This window comes from Podarcis melisellensis (genome assembly GCF_964234715.1).
Source record: "Podarcis melisellensis genome assembly, chromosome: 16".
Lineage (NCBI taxonomy): Eukaryota > Metazoa > Chordata > Lepidosauria > Squamata > Lacertidae > Podarcis > Podarcis melisellensis.
The window spans coordinates 19,178,950-19,194,518 of record NC_138533.1 but is presented as its reverse complement, the minus strand read 5'-3'; the positions used below and the strand labels follow the sequence as shown (position 1 = coordinate 19,194,518).

The 15,569-nt window shown below is 47.3% G+C and overlaps 1 protein-coding gene and 1 long non-coding RNA gene across 2 annotated transcripts in view; one reads left to right on the top strand and one right to left on the bottom strand.

The window, feature by feature from the left end:
* Window positions 1-15,351, bottom strand: part of LOC309359152 — a 51,829-nt gene extending 36,478 nt beyond the window's left edge. The window contains exon 1 of the long non-coding RNA XR_014163741.1: window positions 14,318-15,351. This is a non-coding gene — a long non-coding RNA (uncharacterized lncRNA). The remainder of the gene's footprint in view (window positions 1-14,317) is intronic.
* The window catches only part of ACTN3 (actinin alpha 3), a 41,491-nt gene that overhangs the window by 17,424 nt on the left and 8,498 nt on the right, over window positions 1-15,569 (top strand). The window contains exons 2-13 of the mRNA XM_081892293.1: window positions 3,165-3,279; window positions 3,633-3,752; window positions 4,770-4,856; window positions 5,981-6,068; window positions 7,641-7,719; window positions 8,305-8,386; window positions 9,100-9,185; window positions 11,281-11,373; window positions 11,792-12,022; window positions 12,783-12,930; window positions 13,912-14,062; window positions 15,360-15,468. Coding sequence (XP_081748419.1) covers window positions 3,165-3,279; window positions 3,633-3,752; window positions 4,770-4,856; window positions 5,981-6,068; window positions 7,641-7,719; window positions 8,305-8,386; window positions 9,100-9,185; window positions 11,281-11,373; window positions 11,792-12,022; window positions 12,783-12,930; window positions 13,912-14,062; window positions 15,360-15,468 — 1,389 coding nt within the window. The remainder of the gene's footprint in view (window positions 1-3,164; window positions 3,280-3,632; window positions 3,753-4,769; window positions 4,857-5,980; window positions 6,069-7,640; window positions 7,720-8,304; window positions 8,387-9,099; window positions 9,186-11,280; window positions 11,374-11,791; window positions 12,023-12,782; window positions 12,931-13,911; window positions 14,063-15,359; window positions 15,469-15,569) is intronic.

The window sequence follows — 15,569 nt, the reverse complement described above, 5'->3', positions numbered from 1 at the left end:
TTACCACTATGGGCCCCCCAATATCCTTGGACTGAGGAAACCTCTGTTAAATCCTTGAAGTGTAGTCAGTCCCTAGGTAAGAGTTTCAAGGGAGTGCACACAAGGTAATGTGGAGAAAGGGGTTCAGTGTCCTCACCTGAACACCCATTTTAATCTGAAACTGAACCCAGAACCAGGCAGTGACACAAAGCAACAAATGTGGCTGCCTCTCGCTTCCAGGTGTGTGTTTGTTCAGATTGTTCAGTGTATTCACCTTTTTAGGCAAAAGGCCCACTCAAGATGGCTTACGATACAGAAATGTAAAATGATACAACAAAACAAAATGCAGCAACAATTGATCCAATTGCCAGCTGGAGCTGCTTGTTGTGACAGCCCGCCATGTGCCTGCCATCGCCACGTCCTGCACTGTACGCTCTCTGCTGTACACAAGTGCCCTGGGATGGTCAGGAAACACTGCTCTTCCCCCATCCTTCCCATTCTGTTGGCGCCAGGTGGCTGGCCATAAATATCTTCTGCAGACTCAGGGCATTGCATGAAACTTGCTTCATTGCAGGCACCTTGAGGGCCAGGTCTAAATTTGGCCAGGCACCGGGGTGGGAGGCAGGGGAGCTGAGATCAGGATGCTGCGGAATGAACTGAAGGCAATGTATGATCCCATATGCTCCAATTGGACCTGTTTAGTCATATTTCACACACAGAGAGGAACATACCCACTTCTTCTCCAAAAACAAGGAACTCTCAGCCAGTCACCTGCTTCCCTGAATAGCTGGATGTATTTATTTTTTACCATGATTTAGAAACCAATCACCCAGGATGTGCAAGTCTCATAGCAGTGTCGGTTTAACACCCGCCTGCCAAGTATAAATGTTGTGTACAGTATCTTTATTTGAATGATCGCATGCCCTCCAACATTTCTATGATGAAAATAGAGATGTCCTATTCCATCATCATCACCATATCATTTTATGATTTATACCCTGCCCATGTGACTGGGTTGCCCCAGCCACTCTGGGCAGCTTCCAACATATATAAAAAACAATAAAACATTAAACATTTAAAAAATCTTCCCCATACAGTGGTACCTCAGGTTAAGTACTTAATTCGTTCCGGAGGTCCGTTCTTAACCTGAAACTGTTCTTAATCTGAAGCACCACTTTAGCTAATGGGGCCTCCTACTGCTGCCGCGCCGCCAGAGCAGGATTTCTGTTCTTATCCTGAAGCAAAGTTCTTAACCTGAAGCACTATTTCTGGGTTAGCGGAGTCTGTAACCTGAAGCGTATATAACCTGAAGCGTATATAACCCGAGGTACGACTGTACAGGGCTCAGGGCTTCCTTCAGATGTCTTCTAATGTTTGTATAGTTACTCATTTTGCTGGCTCATACCTTCCAACATTTATCTGATGAAAATAGGAACACCCTAAGGAAAAGTGGGGTATGCCAGGATCAACTGGGATGGCTTCTGTAAATCCAGCACTGTCCCTAGAAAATAGGGACACTTGGAGGGTCTGATATCTAGATATATATATTTTTTTACCTAGGGCTGCCATATGTCCAGGTTTGCCCAGACTTGTCCAGAAATTGTGCAGGAAAATGGCGTCCGGGTGGATTTTCAGCAAATTGACAAAATGTCTGAAAAACCCAGACACATGAAAGGGGGGTGTTAATTTGAAAATTTGAAAAAAGGCCAAAAATTAAAAAGCTCAACAACTTTGTCCAGATTTTCACTTTGGGGAATATGGCAACCCTTTAGAAACCAAGTACTCCAATACCCAAGCTGTGCTGGTCTCATGGCAGTGTCGGTTTAGTGTCCACCTGCAAAGTCTAAATGGAGTGTTTCAGTATCTTCACCAGGAAATAGCTAAAACAAAAAAAATTTTTCCTTCCAGTAGCACCTTAAAGACCAACTAAGTTAGTTCTTGGTATGAGCTTTCGTGTGCATGCACACTTCTTCAGATACCTGTTGATCTTGTTTTGATTAGTAGCCTGTAGGTTGGAAAGGTTAGAGAGTTTCTTGTTTTTCTGTTTTTTCAGTAGCTCCAGTTGAGAGTGGTAAATGTTTTGTTTTTCCTTTTGGAACTCTTGCCAAGCTTGGTGGTTCCTGATAGAGTTGTCCAATACAAGGAGTTCCTCCTTTATTAGCTTCTGTTTAGAGTAGAGAACGCTGATCAGATGTTTGAGCAGCTTCTTAGAGAAAGTGTTGCATAGTTTTCTTGCATATTCAGTGGGATATGTGGATTGTAGAGGGTTCTTAATTCTAAGACCCTTGGGTATAATGTCCAGGTTCTTGCATTTAGTAAGAAAGAAGATATCAGTCTGTACCTGTGCAAGTTTCTTGGTGAGGTTGATGGACTTCCATTTCATGCGGCTCAATGTGGTGCCTTCCATAGTGAGCCGCATGAAATGGAAGTCCATCTATCTGTAACAGGAAATAGCTAGATACTGCTTCTAGAAGGGGGGAGATATTCTGGATAAGGGGCAGGTATTCCTTCCCGCATTTCCACCCCATTCTAAGTTAAGTAAGGATTCTGTATGTATGTAAAGGACAATAGATTGGCAGCTTTAGCGAAGCTGGAAAAGGACAACATTAAGAAGACCCATTTGGTCCAGCATCTCGACCTCACAGTGGCCAACCAGATTCCCCCAGGGAAGTCCACAAGATTGGCCTGTGTGCAACAGTGTTCTCTTTGCATAGGAGATCCCCAGAAACTGATATGAAGAGGCTGAGTCGCTCTTTAGTTGAATACAACCCTCAGTAATGATGGTGTGCGTGTTTGTTGTTTTTTTCAAGCCATGGGTAGGCAAACTAAGGCCCAGGGGCCAGATCCGGCCCAATCACCTTCTAAATCCAGCCCACGGACGGTCCGGGAATCAGCATGTTTTTACATGAGTAGAATGTGTCCTTTTATTTAAAATGCATCTCTGGGTTATTTGTGGGGCATAAGAATCCGTTCATTTTTTCCCCTTCAAAATATAGTCTGGCCCCCCACAAGTTCTGAGGGACAGTGGACCGGCCCCTTGCGGAAAAAGTTTTTTGACCCCTGGTTTAAGGCATCTTTATGCTGCTTAATCATTAGCATTTCAATGCAGTCGTCATAAAAACAGAGATGTGATGTGTATGGGTATTTGGTGACTCAATTGACCATTGCCATCGTGTTCCCCGCAGACATTCACAGCCTGGTGTAACTCTCACTTGAGGAAGGCAGGAACGCAGATTGAGAACATTGAGGAAGATTTCCGGAATGGCCTGAAGCTCATGCTTCTGCTGGAGGTGATTTCAGGTATTATAAAAAAAGAAAAGAAAAGCTTTGGGGAGGGTGATATCTGTGGAGCTGCCCAGGGGCAAGAAATGTGGAGCGGGGAGGTTGAGGCAAAATTTGCAAGCCACAGACACAATAAAACTTTTATAATTTGTTCAACTTCTGCCTAAGACTCCAACTCACCAAGTGGCAGGATCTGCTACATTTAATTGAAGTCAGCAGTAGGTCTGTTGCAACCTCCTTTGTGATGTTTCATTTTGAAATCTTTAAGATAATATATTAGTTTCCTGTTGATGGTGTTGCTTTGAACGAATACTTTATATTTGACTCTCCCTCGTCCTCCATCTTCCCTCCTCTTCCTCTTCTCCCCAAAGGTGAAAGATTGCCAAAGCCAGATAAAGGCAAGATGCGCTTCCACAAGATCGCCAATGTCAACAAGGCATTAGACTTCATCGCCAGCAAGGGGGTCAAGCTGGTATCTATTGGTGCTGAGGGTGAGTGTTTTGTTTGGTAACTCATTCCAGAGGGCTGGAGATGTAACACCAAAAGCCCGGTTCGTAGTGCATGCTAAGCACATCTCTGGGGCATGCGGTGCTCTACGAGCCAGGAGTAGCCAACATGGTGCTATCCAGATGTTGTTTTCCAACTCCCATCATCCCCAGCCAGCACGGCCAATAATCATGGATGCTGAAGAACAGGTGTGCATGGGGATGAGGTTGTTCCTCAGGTTAAGCTTTTGAGGGCTTTAAATGCTAAAAGCGAAAGCTTGAACTTCATATTGGCAACCAGTACAGCCCTCTGAGCAGATGGATGTCCCACTCAACAGCACTACCTTTATAGGTAAATTGCAAGGTCCCCTTCAAAGATCTGTACTGGAACTGGTACGATTTAGCTTATTCATAAACAATCTGGAGTCAAGGTGAGCAGCAAAATGGGTAAAGGAGTGGATAGTACCAAATTATTCAGCCTGGCAAAACTCAGGCAGGCTGCGAAGAGTGCCTGAAGGATGCAGGCAAATGTACCACAAGAAGGCAGCCAAAACAAAATTAGGATCGGTAAATAAAATGCATTGGAGCAAAGAAATCCTGACATAACATTTACATGGACGGGGGCTGAACCTGCATGTTGCTTGCTTCCAGCAACTGATATTCAGAGATACACTTTATCTGAACTTGGAGGTTCAGTTTAGCTATCATTGCTGCTAACAGAGCCACACATAGGCCTCCTCCTGAATTTGCTTTAGCTGTTGGGTCTTTGGGCCCAAATGTGGTACATAAATAAGCCCAAGAATTACTGAATCCAGACTTGCTTGTCAGATGTTTTGGACAGACATCCTTCCCCAGGTTGTGCCCCCACAGAAGGAGATTATATCTCCAAACATGTTTGGAATCCCTTTGGTTGAAAATCCATGTCTCATTTGTGCGGTTTTGTTGAGACAACTGAAACAATGCAAGTCTGACCCCAAACACTGTGGTTCTCTAAGCTCCCTCCATCCCCTCCTGCTTTTCCAGAAATCGTGGATGGGAACCTGAAGATGACTCTGGGCATGATCTGGACCATCATCCTTCGATTTGCCATCCAGGACATCTCGGTGGAAGGTGAGCACAAGGGCACACAAGCCCCTTGCGGCATCCCAGTCTGCTTTTTAAGGGAAGAGCTCTTGGCTCACTTGCTTTGCATACAGAACATCCTGGGTTCAGTCCCCAGTGGCATCTGCCAGTCAGTGTAGACAATACTCAGTACAATGCAGCTTCCTATGCTCCTAGGACCCAAGTGGAAAAGGGAACAGGACCAGCTTAGAGTCCCATAGATAAGATGCCCTCGTCCTTTTTCCCATGGTCCTCACTGTCCTTTCCCTTGTCCTCTTCTTTCTGACCACAATATGCACTGCTGCCCAGAGGGAGCAGGCAGGGAAGGTAGAGGCAGCGGCTTCTGCTTCTCTAACTCTGGCCTCTGCTCAGAAAAGGGAGCAACGCCCAGGCAGATCAGCAACCAGGCCAGAGTGGGGAGCCTCCGACTCTGGTGTGCCCCCCCCCAGGCAGCTGATCAACAATGACAGTCTCTGGTGCTGGTCTCCCGCCCCCTCAATTGCAGAAGGCCCCAGGCTCAACTCCCAGCACCACCAGTTAAAACTGCCAGCTGTCAAGTAATGGGAAAGGGTGTCCTCTCCTGGGAATCCAGAAAAGCCACTGGCAATGGGAATGGGCTGCCATGCAGTAGGTGGGTAGGCTGGCATGGCTTAGTGGTGCTGGAGCAAGTGCATTGCAGGAAGGTGTAATGATGGGAAAGAAGAAGAAGAAGAAGAAGAGTTTGGATTTGACATCCCGCTTTATCACTACCCGAAGGAGTCTCAAAGCGGCTAACTATCACCTTTCCCTTCCTCCCCCACAACAAACACTCTGTGAGATGAGTGAGGCTGAGAGACTTCAAAGAAGTGTGACTAGCCCAAGGTCACCCAGCAGCCGCATGTGGAGGAGCAGGGAATCAAAACCAGTTCACCAGATTACGAGTCCCCCGCTCTGAACCACTACACCACACTGGCTGAAACTTTGGCTGAGACTTTGGAGAGTTGCTGTCAGTCGAGAGTAGAAAATGCCATCTACTTTGAGCAGACAAGAGTAGGCAAGAGCCAGTGTCCCTGCCGGGCATCAAAGGAACTCCTGGGTCTTAGCCAGCACAGAGGGCCTATTGCCTGAGCCTTCCTTCCTTTCTTTCTTTCCAGAAACCTCAGCCAAGGAGGGGCTGCTGCTGTGGTGCCAGAGGAAGACTGCTCCCTACCGGAATGTCAACGTGCAAAACTTCCACATCAGGTATGAGTCAGGGGAGGGGGAGGGGAGGGGGGGTCACACACAATTTGGGGTCAGCTGCATTCATTGTTTGCTGCACGCTTACAAATGCACAGGCTGTGCATAGCGAAAGAGGGTTTGGAGCGACAAGATTTCTACGTAGCCAGGATACAAGAAGAGGAGGAGGAGGAATAAGAGGAATAGAAGCATAGGATTGTAGAGTTGGAAGGTACACCAAGGGTCATCTAGTCCAACCCCCTGCGATGCGGGAATCTCAGCCAAAGCATCAACGGCAGGTGCTCTTATTTGACAAATAAAATTATGGCAAATGATTTTTGTTAGTTTGTTGAATTGGATTTCTAGCCCACCCTTCCCAGGGTGGCTTACAGCAATAAAACACATAACTATGAAACAAATACATTAGTTACAATGGCAGAACAAGAAAAAGTTTAAGATAGTTCAAATGAAAAGCAATTCTGTATATAAACAAACCCCAATATTTTAAAAACCCTTCCATATATAAAAACAGAGCTAAGGCAGGAGAGCCATGGGACTCTTAATCTCAGGGCTGAGGGTTCAAATCCCATGTTGGATAAAAAGATTCCTGCACTGCAGGGGTTGGACTAGATGACCCTTGGGGTCCCTTCCAGCTCTACAATTCTATGATTTGCAGAACCCCAACTCTTCAATAGGGATATTTAAACATAATAAATACCACACCTACCAGCTGGATTCAGCATTTGTTTGTCTGACTGTTGGCTTGAAACTGTTGCAGCACAGCCCCCTGGCATGGAGGAACAACACCAGAGCTGGGCGCCAAAGGGGACTTAGCTCCTAGGCTAATTTCCTGCAACCAGCCTCCTCTGCCCAGAGGGCAACAGGGCCAATGTTCCTGCAGGAAGAAGGAAGCCAGTTCTGGCCAGGGGACCCCCTTGCTCAGCCCAAGGGCCACATTCATTTCAGGGCAACCTTTTGAGGGCCACACGCCCATGTAGGGCAGAGCCAGAGGCAAATGTGGCTGGAACATTAGATGAATATTATTATTATTTATTAAATTTCTATGCTGCCCTTCATCTGAGGGCGGTTTACAATATAAAAACACAAAAAAATGCATAACAGAGTGACAAAGAAAACCAGTGCCCTCTTCCTACAGCTTAAAAACGACCATTGGTTGTTTAATTAGCCAAACGCATAGGAGAAGAAGAAAGTTTTTGCCTGGTGCCTAAAGATATGTAGGGACACATTTCAGCCAGGCAAAAGCATCCAAGGAAGGCGCAAAGCAGGCCTGTTGAGGGACGTGGTTTGGGGAGAGTTCCCAGGGAGAGGCCTGGAGGACCTCATCCATTCCCTGAGCCTGAGGTTCCACTCCCCTCTACGGACTAGATTTGCTCCTTCCGCAATGTCTGCTTCTGTTCCTCCCTTTTCCTCTTCATTTGCACCCTGTGCCTTTCTATACCTGGATGGGACAGCCGCCATTTCTCTGACAAAGGATGTTGGACCAAAGCTGGAGGCCACCCAGACCCAGCTGAAGAGACCCAGGACTCACTCATTCACTCTTTCCCTCTTCTCTCTCCATGCCCGCGTGCTGACCACCAGCTGGAAGGATGGCCTGGCACTCTGCGCCCTGATCCACAGGCACCGCCCTGACCTCATTGACTACGCCAAGCTCAGAAAGGTGCTGTCTTCCTCTTGCGTCTTCCTGGCTGCTCCCATTCCTTTCAGGCTCTCTGCTTGCAATCTCTGCAGTGTCTGCTGGCATCTTTGTCCTTTGAGTCAACCTGTGATTTCCAGCACCCACCCCCCTGCCCCGCCAATCACCCAGCTAGAGCAAATAGGACTCTCCTTGTGGCTCTCATTGCCAGCAATCCGACCCCTGTGTGTCTGGGCCCAAAGATCCACTGCTTTGCCCCTGTCCGCCATTATGGTGGGCATTTTGCTAAGGGGTGTAGCTCAGTGGCTGAGAGTCTGCTTTGCATGCAGAAGGCTGTAGGTTCACTAGTTTAAAAGATGAGGTTGAAAGGAATGGGGGAGACCCTTCTCAAGACCCTGGAGAGCTGCCGCCTGTCAGAGGAGATGGAGACTGGTCTTGATAAAGTCTTGGCAGCACAAAGCAGCTTTTTATAGCCATAGTTAGTTCAGCATGAGCAGCAATAAGTTAGGAGCTGTCCACCTCCGACTCATCCTCACCTGTAACCCTGCCAGCTACTCCCTGCCATGGTGTAGTGACTCGCTCTGAGCAACTGTGTCTGTCTGTCCACAGGATGACCCCATTGGGAATCTCAACACAGCCTTTGAGGTGGCTGAGAAGTATCTGGATATCCCTAAGATGCTGGATGCAGAAGGTGAGGAGCCAGGCACCGTCTGTGTGTTTGTGTTTGAGTGAGAGAGTTGGAAGGGACCCTGAGGATCCTCTAGTCCACGGTTTCAAAAACCTGGGTCTCTAGCTGTTTTTGGACTACAACTCCCATCATCCTTAGCTAGTAGGACCAATGGTCAGGGATTATGGGAACTGTAGTCCAAAAGCAGCTGGATACCCAAGTTTGGAAAACCCTGCTCTAATCCAACCCCCTGTGATGCAGGAATACGCAGGAATATATCCCATATGTGAATCAAACCAGCAACCTTGGTGTTATCAGCACCATGCTCTAGAATTGTAGAGTTGGAAGGGACCATGAGAGTCATCTAGTCCAACCCTCTGCAGTGCAGGAATCTTTTGCCCAGCTTGGGGCTCGAACCTACAACCCTGAGCTTAAGAATCTCAGCTCTACCAACTGAGCTCTCTTGCTCTTGTCGAAATATCAAATTAAGAGTGATTTTTCTCCATTGTAGCTGTATTCCAGAGCGAGTGGTACCAAGCGTTCAGTGTAAGATTTTGGGCTGTTTTCCTTTGAATTGTAATTACCATTTTGAACTGCCAGGGCTGTATTTAAGACCAATTCTCTTGGCAACGTATCCCCATTTGCACCATCAATATAATTCAGCAGCATTAGTGAGTAGCCCTCTGTACTGAGCGCCTCACTGCTCTCCTCCTTCAGCTTTTGTCTTCTTCCCACAGATATTGTCAACACCCCCAAACCGGACGAGAAAGCCATCATGACCTACGTCTCCTGCTTCTACCACGCCTTTGCAGGGGCAGAGCAGGTAAGCAAAAAGAAGTGGTAGCAGCATTTCTCCCTGGGTCTACATATCTGCAGCAGAGAACTATGCTAGCCCAGTTCCTTCTTCCTTTTAGAATCATTGAATTGGGGGTCTTCTATGACAACCCACTGCTCAGTGCAGGATGCAGCTAAAGCATCCCTAACAGGCCGTCATCAAGACCCAGCATAACTGCCTCCAGCAAAGGAGAGCTCAGCCCCTCTCAAGGCAACCTGCATTAGTGGTTGGACAGCTATTACTCTTAGGAAATTTACATCAAAGTTTGCTTGAAATCTACTTCGCTGAATTTTTTACCCATTGGTTCCAGTCTTGCCTTCTGGAGCCAAAGATGATGGTACTGATGGATTTAATGGTGGTGGTAGCAGTTTGATCTACAGACCACAAACATGAAACAAAATATTTGATTATCAAGACAGCTTGGGGAAAGGTTAGGGCTCTATGAAAGAGCATCTGCTTGGCATGCAGAAGGTCCTGAGTTTAATCCCCGGCATCTCCATGTGTGGCTGGGAGAGTCTCCTGCCTGAAACCCTGGAGAGCTGCTGCCAGTCAGTGTAGGTAATACTGAGCTAGGTGAACACAGTATAAGGCATCTTCCTGTGTTCTAGCCACAACATATTTATATACATGCACAACAGATCGTGCCTTTTAAAATAAGACTATAGCAAAATCCACAATCAAAAATAGTTTTAAAATAGCAGATAATTTTGAATCAGGGCTCATCTTCCCTTTAACAATTGCTCCCTAGTGTTGGTGGCTACAGCTGTGATAACTGTTGTGCCGTCAAGGTGTACAGCACTTTACAGAGTACAAGAGGAGAGGTTTATGCTTCGAGGGGTTTCACTCTGAAATTTGCTGTAGGGGGAATTAGCTGTGGAGGAAGGGAAAGCAGGAGGAAATGGGTGGTTGCTGGTTGAGGAAGCATGAAGCTATTTCACTTGCAAGTGTTTGGCTTGGTTGTAGGACACAGGGCCCTATACAAACTTGATACATCCAAATACATGGATGGTATTCCATTATGTTTTATTAAGAGTAGACACATGGAAAACAATGGACCTGACATGGTCATGGTTATTAATTTCAGTGGGTCTATTCTAAGTAAAATTTAGTTTATTCTACATAAATGTCCCTCAATTTCTGTCTGGGTTTGGGGTTTTTTATTGCAACTTTCTGCAAACAACCCCCACACCACCCCCACAAAAAAGCCCTTTAAAGCAGAGCTTTCCAAACTTTTCAAGTTGGTGATACACTTTTTAGACATGCATCATTTTGCGACATAGTAATTCTGTTTTACTAGCAAACTGGAGGTTAAACTAACCCCTTTCCAGCCCCAGGAGGAGTATGGGGAGTGTTTGCGCAACACACCTACACACTGCAGCCGACACACTAATATGTCACGACACACAGTTTTGAAAGCTCTGCATTAAAGCTACTTCCCCACCAATCCCATAGTACAGCCAGAGTGAAGCACGGATGCTGAGCCCTAGGCAAGTAGATTTGATAAATGTACATAGTTTGGTCTGGAATTTGAGGTTGCATCATGGGAAGGTTGTTTTTTTTGTGTGTTTTTTGTGGGGGTTTTTTGCTTCTGTAAATAATTTTTATTCATTTTCCAATTTAAAAAATTCATATTAATAACAAATCAAGCCAAATCTTACCACATTCAAAAACAAAAAACAATACAGCCAATTATAGTGTCCGAATTAAATAATTTCAATGGGACGTCCCATGTTCTGGATTTCAAGAGCTAATGTCTATCATTTATTTTCTGCTTTCTTCTTTATTACTTCCAAGTTTTCCAATCCTGTTATTGACTCCTCCTCTCTCAGTCAGTCGGTCGCTGGTATAACTCTCTATCTTGTTTTGTTTAACGATTCCATATTTCTATAATCACATAGGAGGCAAATTTTCGCACCGTGGGAAGTTTTTAAAGCTCTGAATGCCCTGGCATGTCTTTCACCTGATGCCCACCAACTCCCAGTCTAATCTAGATGATCTCTTTATGCTTCCTCCCTGCCCACAGCTCTTTGGTGTTGTTATTTACTATTCCCATTTCTAACCAGCAAGTGCATTTCTCTTCCAGGCTGAGACGGCAGCCAACAGGATCTGCAAGGTGCTTGCTGTCAATCAAGAGAATGAAAAGCTGATGCAGGAGTATGAGAAGCTGGCCAGCGAGGTATCTTGAAACTACCTGCGCGGAAGTCCCCAAAAGCAATGCCCCTTTCACATCTCCAGGCCAATTCCTTCCTACCAGGAAACAGAGCACTGAACTCAGAAGCAAAATTCCTGGGTTCATTCAAAGGGCCCAACCTGTCCCAGCATTTAATGCTTGTTTGCTTACTTCCCTTGAAGCTTTCGTGGGTCGGTGGGAGGGGAATCATAGATCCACACTTGCACTGCTGTTGCATCCAAGTTGGGTCATGGCAGCAGCCCAAAGATATGGGAAAAGATTAAGACGTGGGCCCCCAAAATGGTTGTTTGGGCTAAAGGTGGGCTTCTAGGCCTCAAGAGGTTGGCAGCATACAAGACAGCATGTCTTGATTCCGCAGCCCCAAACAGCCAACTAAAGCCACCTTCTGTTTCTTCCCGGTCAGCTCCTGGAATGGATCCGGCGCACCATCCCATGGCTGGAGAACCGTGTGCCAGAGAAGAGCATGAGCGCCATGCAGCGCAAGCTGGAGGACTTCCGGGACTATCGGCGCGTGCACAAGCCCCCCCGCGTGCAGGAGAAATGCCAGCTGGAGATCAACTTCAACACTTTGCAGACAAAACTGCGCCTCAGCAACCGTCCAGCCTTCATGCCCTCCGAGGGGAAGATGGTCTCTGTAAGTCACAGGGCAGCAGGTGGGCATAGAGCAGGTGGGGGGGATGAGAAACAAAGCTCCACAGAAGATGGCTGAAATAAAACCATCCTTGCTTGCCAGTCTAAAAAAGCAAAAGCAGTGAGAGGGCCAGCCTTCCCTTGGGAAGCTCTTCCAAGTGATAGCTAGTCAATTGGATCTTAATTGAGCTTTGGGTTTCCAATGGAGACAGTAAACTGTGTCCAAGGGAGTGGAAAGTGGTTTGAGGTGGGGTGGGTCATTCCATTGATTCCCAACAAAGCAGGCAAAAACTTGGCTCACGAGGGAAGGGGAAGTTAAGAATCAGGCCCATGGGCCAGATCCAGTTCCCTGCCCTGCTCTGCACAGACAGGTATTGTAAGGTTTTGAAACATTTCTGTTTAACAGAGGCTAAAAATTGGGGTGAGTGCACAAGCTCCTGGTCCCCAGCCAGGTGTTTACAATGCCGTGCATTGAGCCAGGGGGTGTCAAGAGTGGGCACAGATGTGGCTGTAGGCTATGAGCCCAAGTGCCAGGAAGGATCTCTTTCCCAGGTTTCTGCCTGGGCACCAGCTCCTGGTGGGCACAGCTGCAGGCCCTGCCACTTTGAGGGGAGATTCGAATAGCTGTAGAGTTGGAAGGGACCGTGAGGGTTCATCTAGTCCAACCTCCTGCAATGCGGGACTCAAACCCACGACCCTGAGATTAAGGAGCCTCATGCTCTACCAACTGAGCTAGGCTGAAGCTGCCCTCTGTTTGCCTGCAGGATATTGCAAATGCCTGGAAGGGGCTGGAGCAGGTTGAGAAAGGCTATGAGGAATGGCTGCTGACCGAGATCAGGCGCCTGGAGCGCCTGGACCACCTGGCTGAGAAATTTAAGCAGAAAGCCACCCTGCACGAGACCTGGACCAGAGGTAACCTGACCACAATTGAGCCCCTCCCTCTATTCCAGGGGCAGGGAACTGCTTTTATATCAAGGGTTCTGTTCCCTTAGGGGAAAACTTTTTGGAACTACATGCCAGGGTGGGTGGGGCCAAAAGTAGGCGGGGCCAGAGCTAGCAGTGGGCCCTCCATTTTCTTTCTGCCTCCCAATCCACTATCCTCCCCCCCCCCTTTACATTCTCTTTTACATGTTTTTTAAGCCTAATTATGGGTAGATTTTCAGGACAGTAGTGTTGAAGTAAGGGTAGCGAAAACACAGCTAAGAAGCTTGAATCGTATATATGACTGACACCCTTCTTTGGAAATTAAACCAATGCCCAGACTTTAATATTCAAAAGCTTCCCTTGCAGAAAATTACACAGATAAATTAAAACATAATGTTTTCAGCTAGGCAACGCCTTCCAGCTCCTATGAGAGATTTCAACTTTTTGCCTTCTCCTGCAGCTTTGCTCCCTTTTCTTTCAAGCAGAGAAGAAGCACTCCAACCCTCTATTCAACTTAGCAGTGTTCACAGTGGATTCTAAAACATAGTCATCTCGCATCACGTAAAACAGAGCCTCTCCTTCACTAGATACCTCCCATGTGATCAGTGTTAGCCAATCACATGAGAAATACTAGAGCGCTCTAGAATCCAGTTACCAACCAATCAAATTTAAACACATGGTAATGCATAAAAGTATTTACAATTCCAGTGAATTAAATTACGGTACTTAATTAGTGGCAGGATTCACCTACCTCTTCCCAAAAGTTAGTGAAAGGTTCTTTTTCACTTCTTTTTGGGGGGGCAGGGGGTCTGTGGGGGAGGGTTGTGGCCTAAGAGGAGAGGTCACAGAACAGATCCAAAGGCGGAGATCCCCTCTCCTCCTGTGTCCATCCCACTCTTCATATTCCACTCTTCATTGCTCTGCTCACGGCCCAGCCTCTCACCCCAGCTTTGCTTCCTCCCACCGCAGGGAAGGAGGAGATGCTCTCACAGAAGGACTACGAATCGGCATCTCTGTATGAGATCAGAGCCCTGATGCGCAAACATGAGGCCTTTGAAAGCGACTTGGCCGCCCACCAGGACCGTGTGGAGCAGATCGCAGCCATCGCGCAGGAACTCAAGTGGGTGCCGAGGAGAGAGAACATTGCCCTTTCCCCCTTGAGATGAAAGTTGGGTGCTAGTCAAGGGGTCCTGGCTGCTCCCACTTGGCCACCACCCCCAACCTCTCACTTCCTGAAGGCTGGAGGTTCATGGCTTAGTTCTCATGTGGGACTGGGGCAGCAATACATCTATTGCATGTCTGTCAGAATCCCAGGGATTTCTGATTTCATTGGGGTGGAAGGGAAAGGAGAGGAAAACTCCAAATCTTGACTCACCTAAGAAAAGCCCATCTGTCCCAGCATCCGGTTCTCACAGAGGCCAATCAGATGTCTCTTTGAGGAAGCCTGCATGAGCACAGCAGAAGCTCTCTCCACTTCTTGTACCCAGGACTATTTTTCTAGAAAAAGAGGTGCTGGAACTCAACATGAACACCTCCCTTGTTCTCTTATAATGGCAATGGTGTCCACCTTAGAGGTACCAGAACTGAGTTCTGGAGAATTGCAGCTGAAAAAAGTCCTGGTTATACCCAGCAATCCACCCAACTTTGGGGGACTCTGGCAAGCATGTGTGATGTCATACAGTGGGAGGAGACCTAATGCAGCTGCAGGTAAACCTGGTAGGGCCTGTCGTGGCTGTGGGAAGGCCCGGCGGAGCCCACTGCAAATCACAGAATATTGTGGGAGCCCAGCCCCCTCATTGAAAATGGGGGGGCCCTCAGCCCCCTGACCCAGATGACATCCCTGCCAGCAACTAGTATTTGAAAGGCCATCAACAAAAACTCCTGTGATTGTGAGGATCTGTTAAGAAAGGTTGACTTTTTGTGGAGTTTCAATTTCAACAGGTGTCTCCTCTTTTCAACTTCTCATACCAATCCTTTTTTGGTGAATTTTGGGAAGAGCTGCAAGAATTTAAAAAGAGAGTCTTTGGAGGGCCTCCACAGGTCCCTCATCCTTCTCTTAAAGAACTGCTGAGATTCTCAGGTTGCAGAATGCTTGTCTTGCTAGCCCCACAAATGTGCATGCCTTCTTGACCTTTTTTAATTTTGCTATTCTGCTCCATTGAAAGACAACCTTGGTGTAAGCAATGATGGGTTCTACGCTTAAAGTGGTCACATAGTTTTCCTGTTGCATGGCCTTTGGGTGGCTGATTTCCCAATTGTCGTGGTCCCTTGGCTGGGGTGAAGGCAGCCTCCTCTTCCAGACTTGTGGGTGGGTGGGTGATGGGAAAGGAAAGGTGTCCTTTCTGATGCTCTCCTGCGGGTGGGGAAGTTCATAGCCTCAGCTATGCACCCCTAATCCTTGTGGCCCATCACTACAGTGAGCTGGACTACCACGACGCAGCCTCTGTGAACTCCCGCTGCCAGGCCATCTGTGACCAGTGGGACACCCTGGGGACACTCACTCAGAAGAGGAGAGATGCCCTGGAGGTGAGGAAAGGGGTGCTGGCAGGATTTGGTCCCTTCTTCTTCGGTATGAGGGAGGTGACTTTATTCTCCGATCCTCACCTTCTTTCCTCTCCTCGCCACCC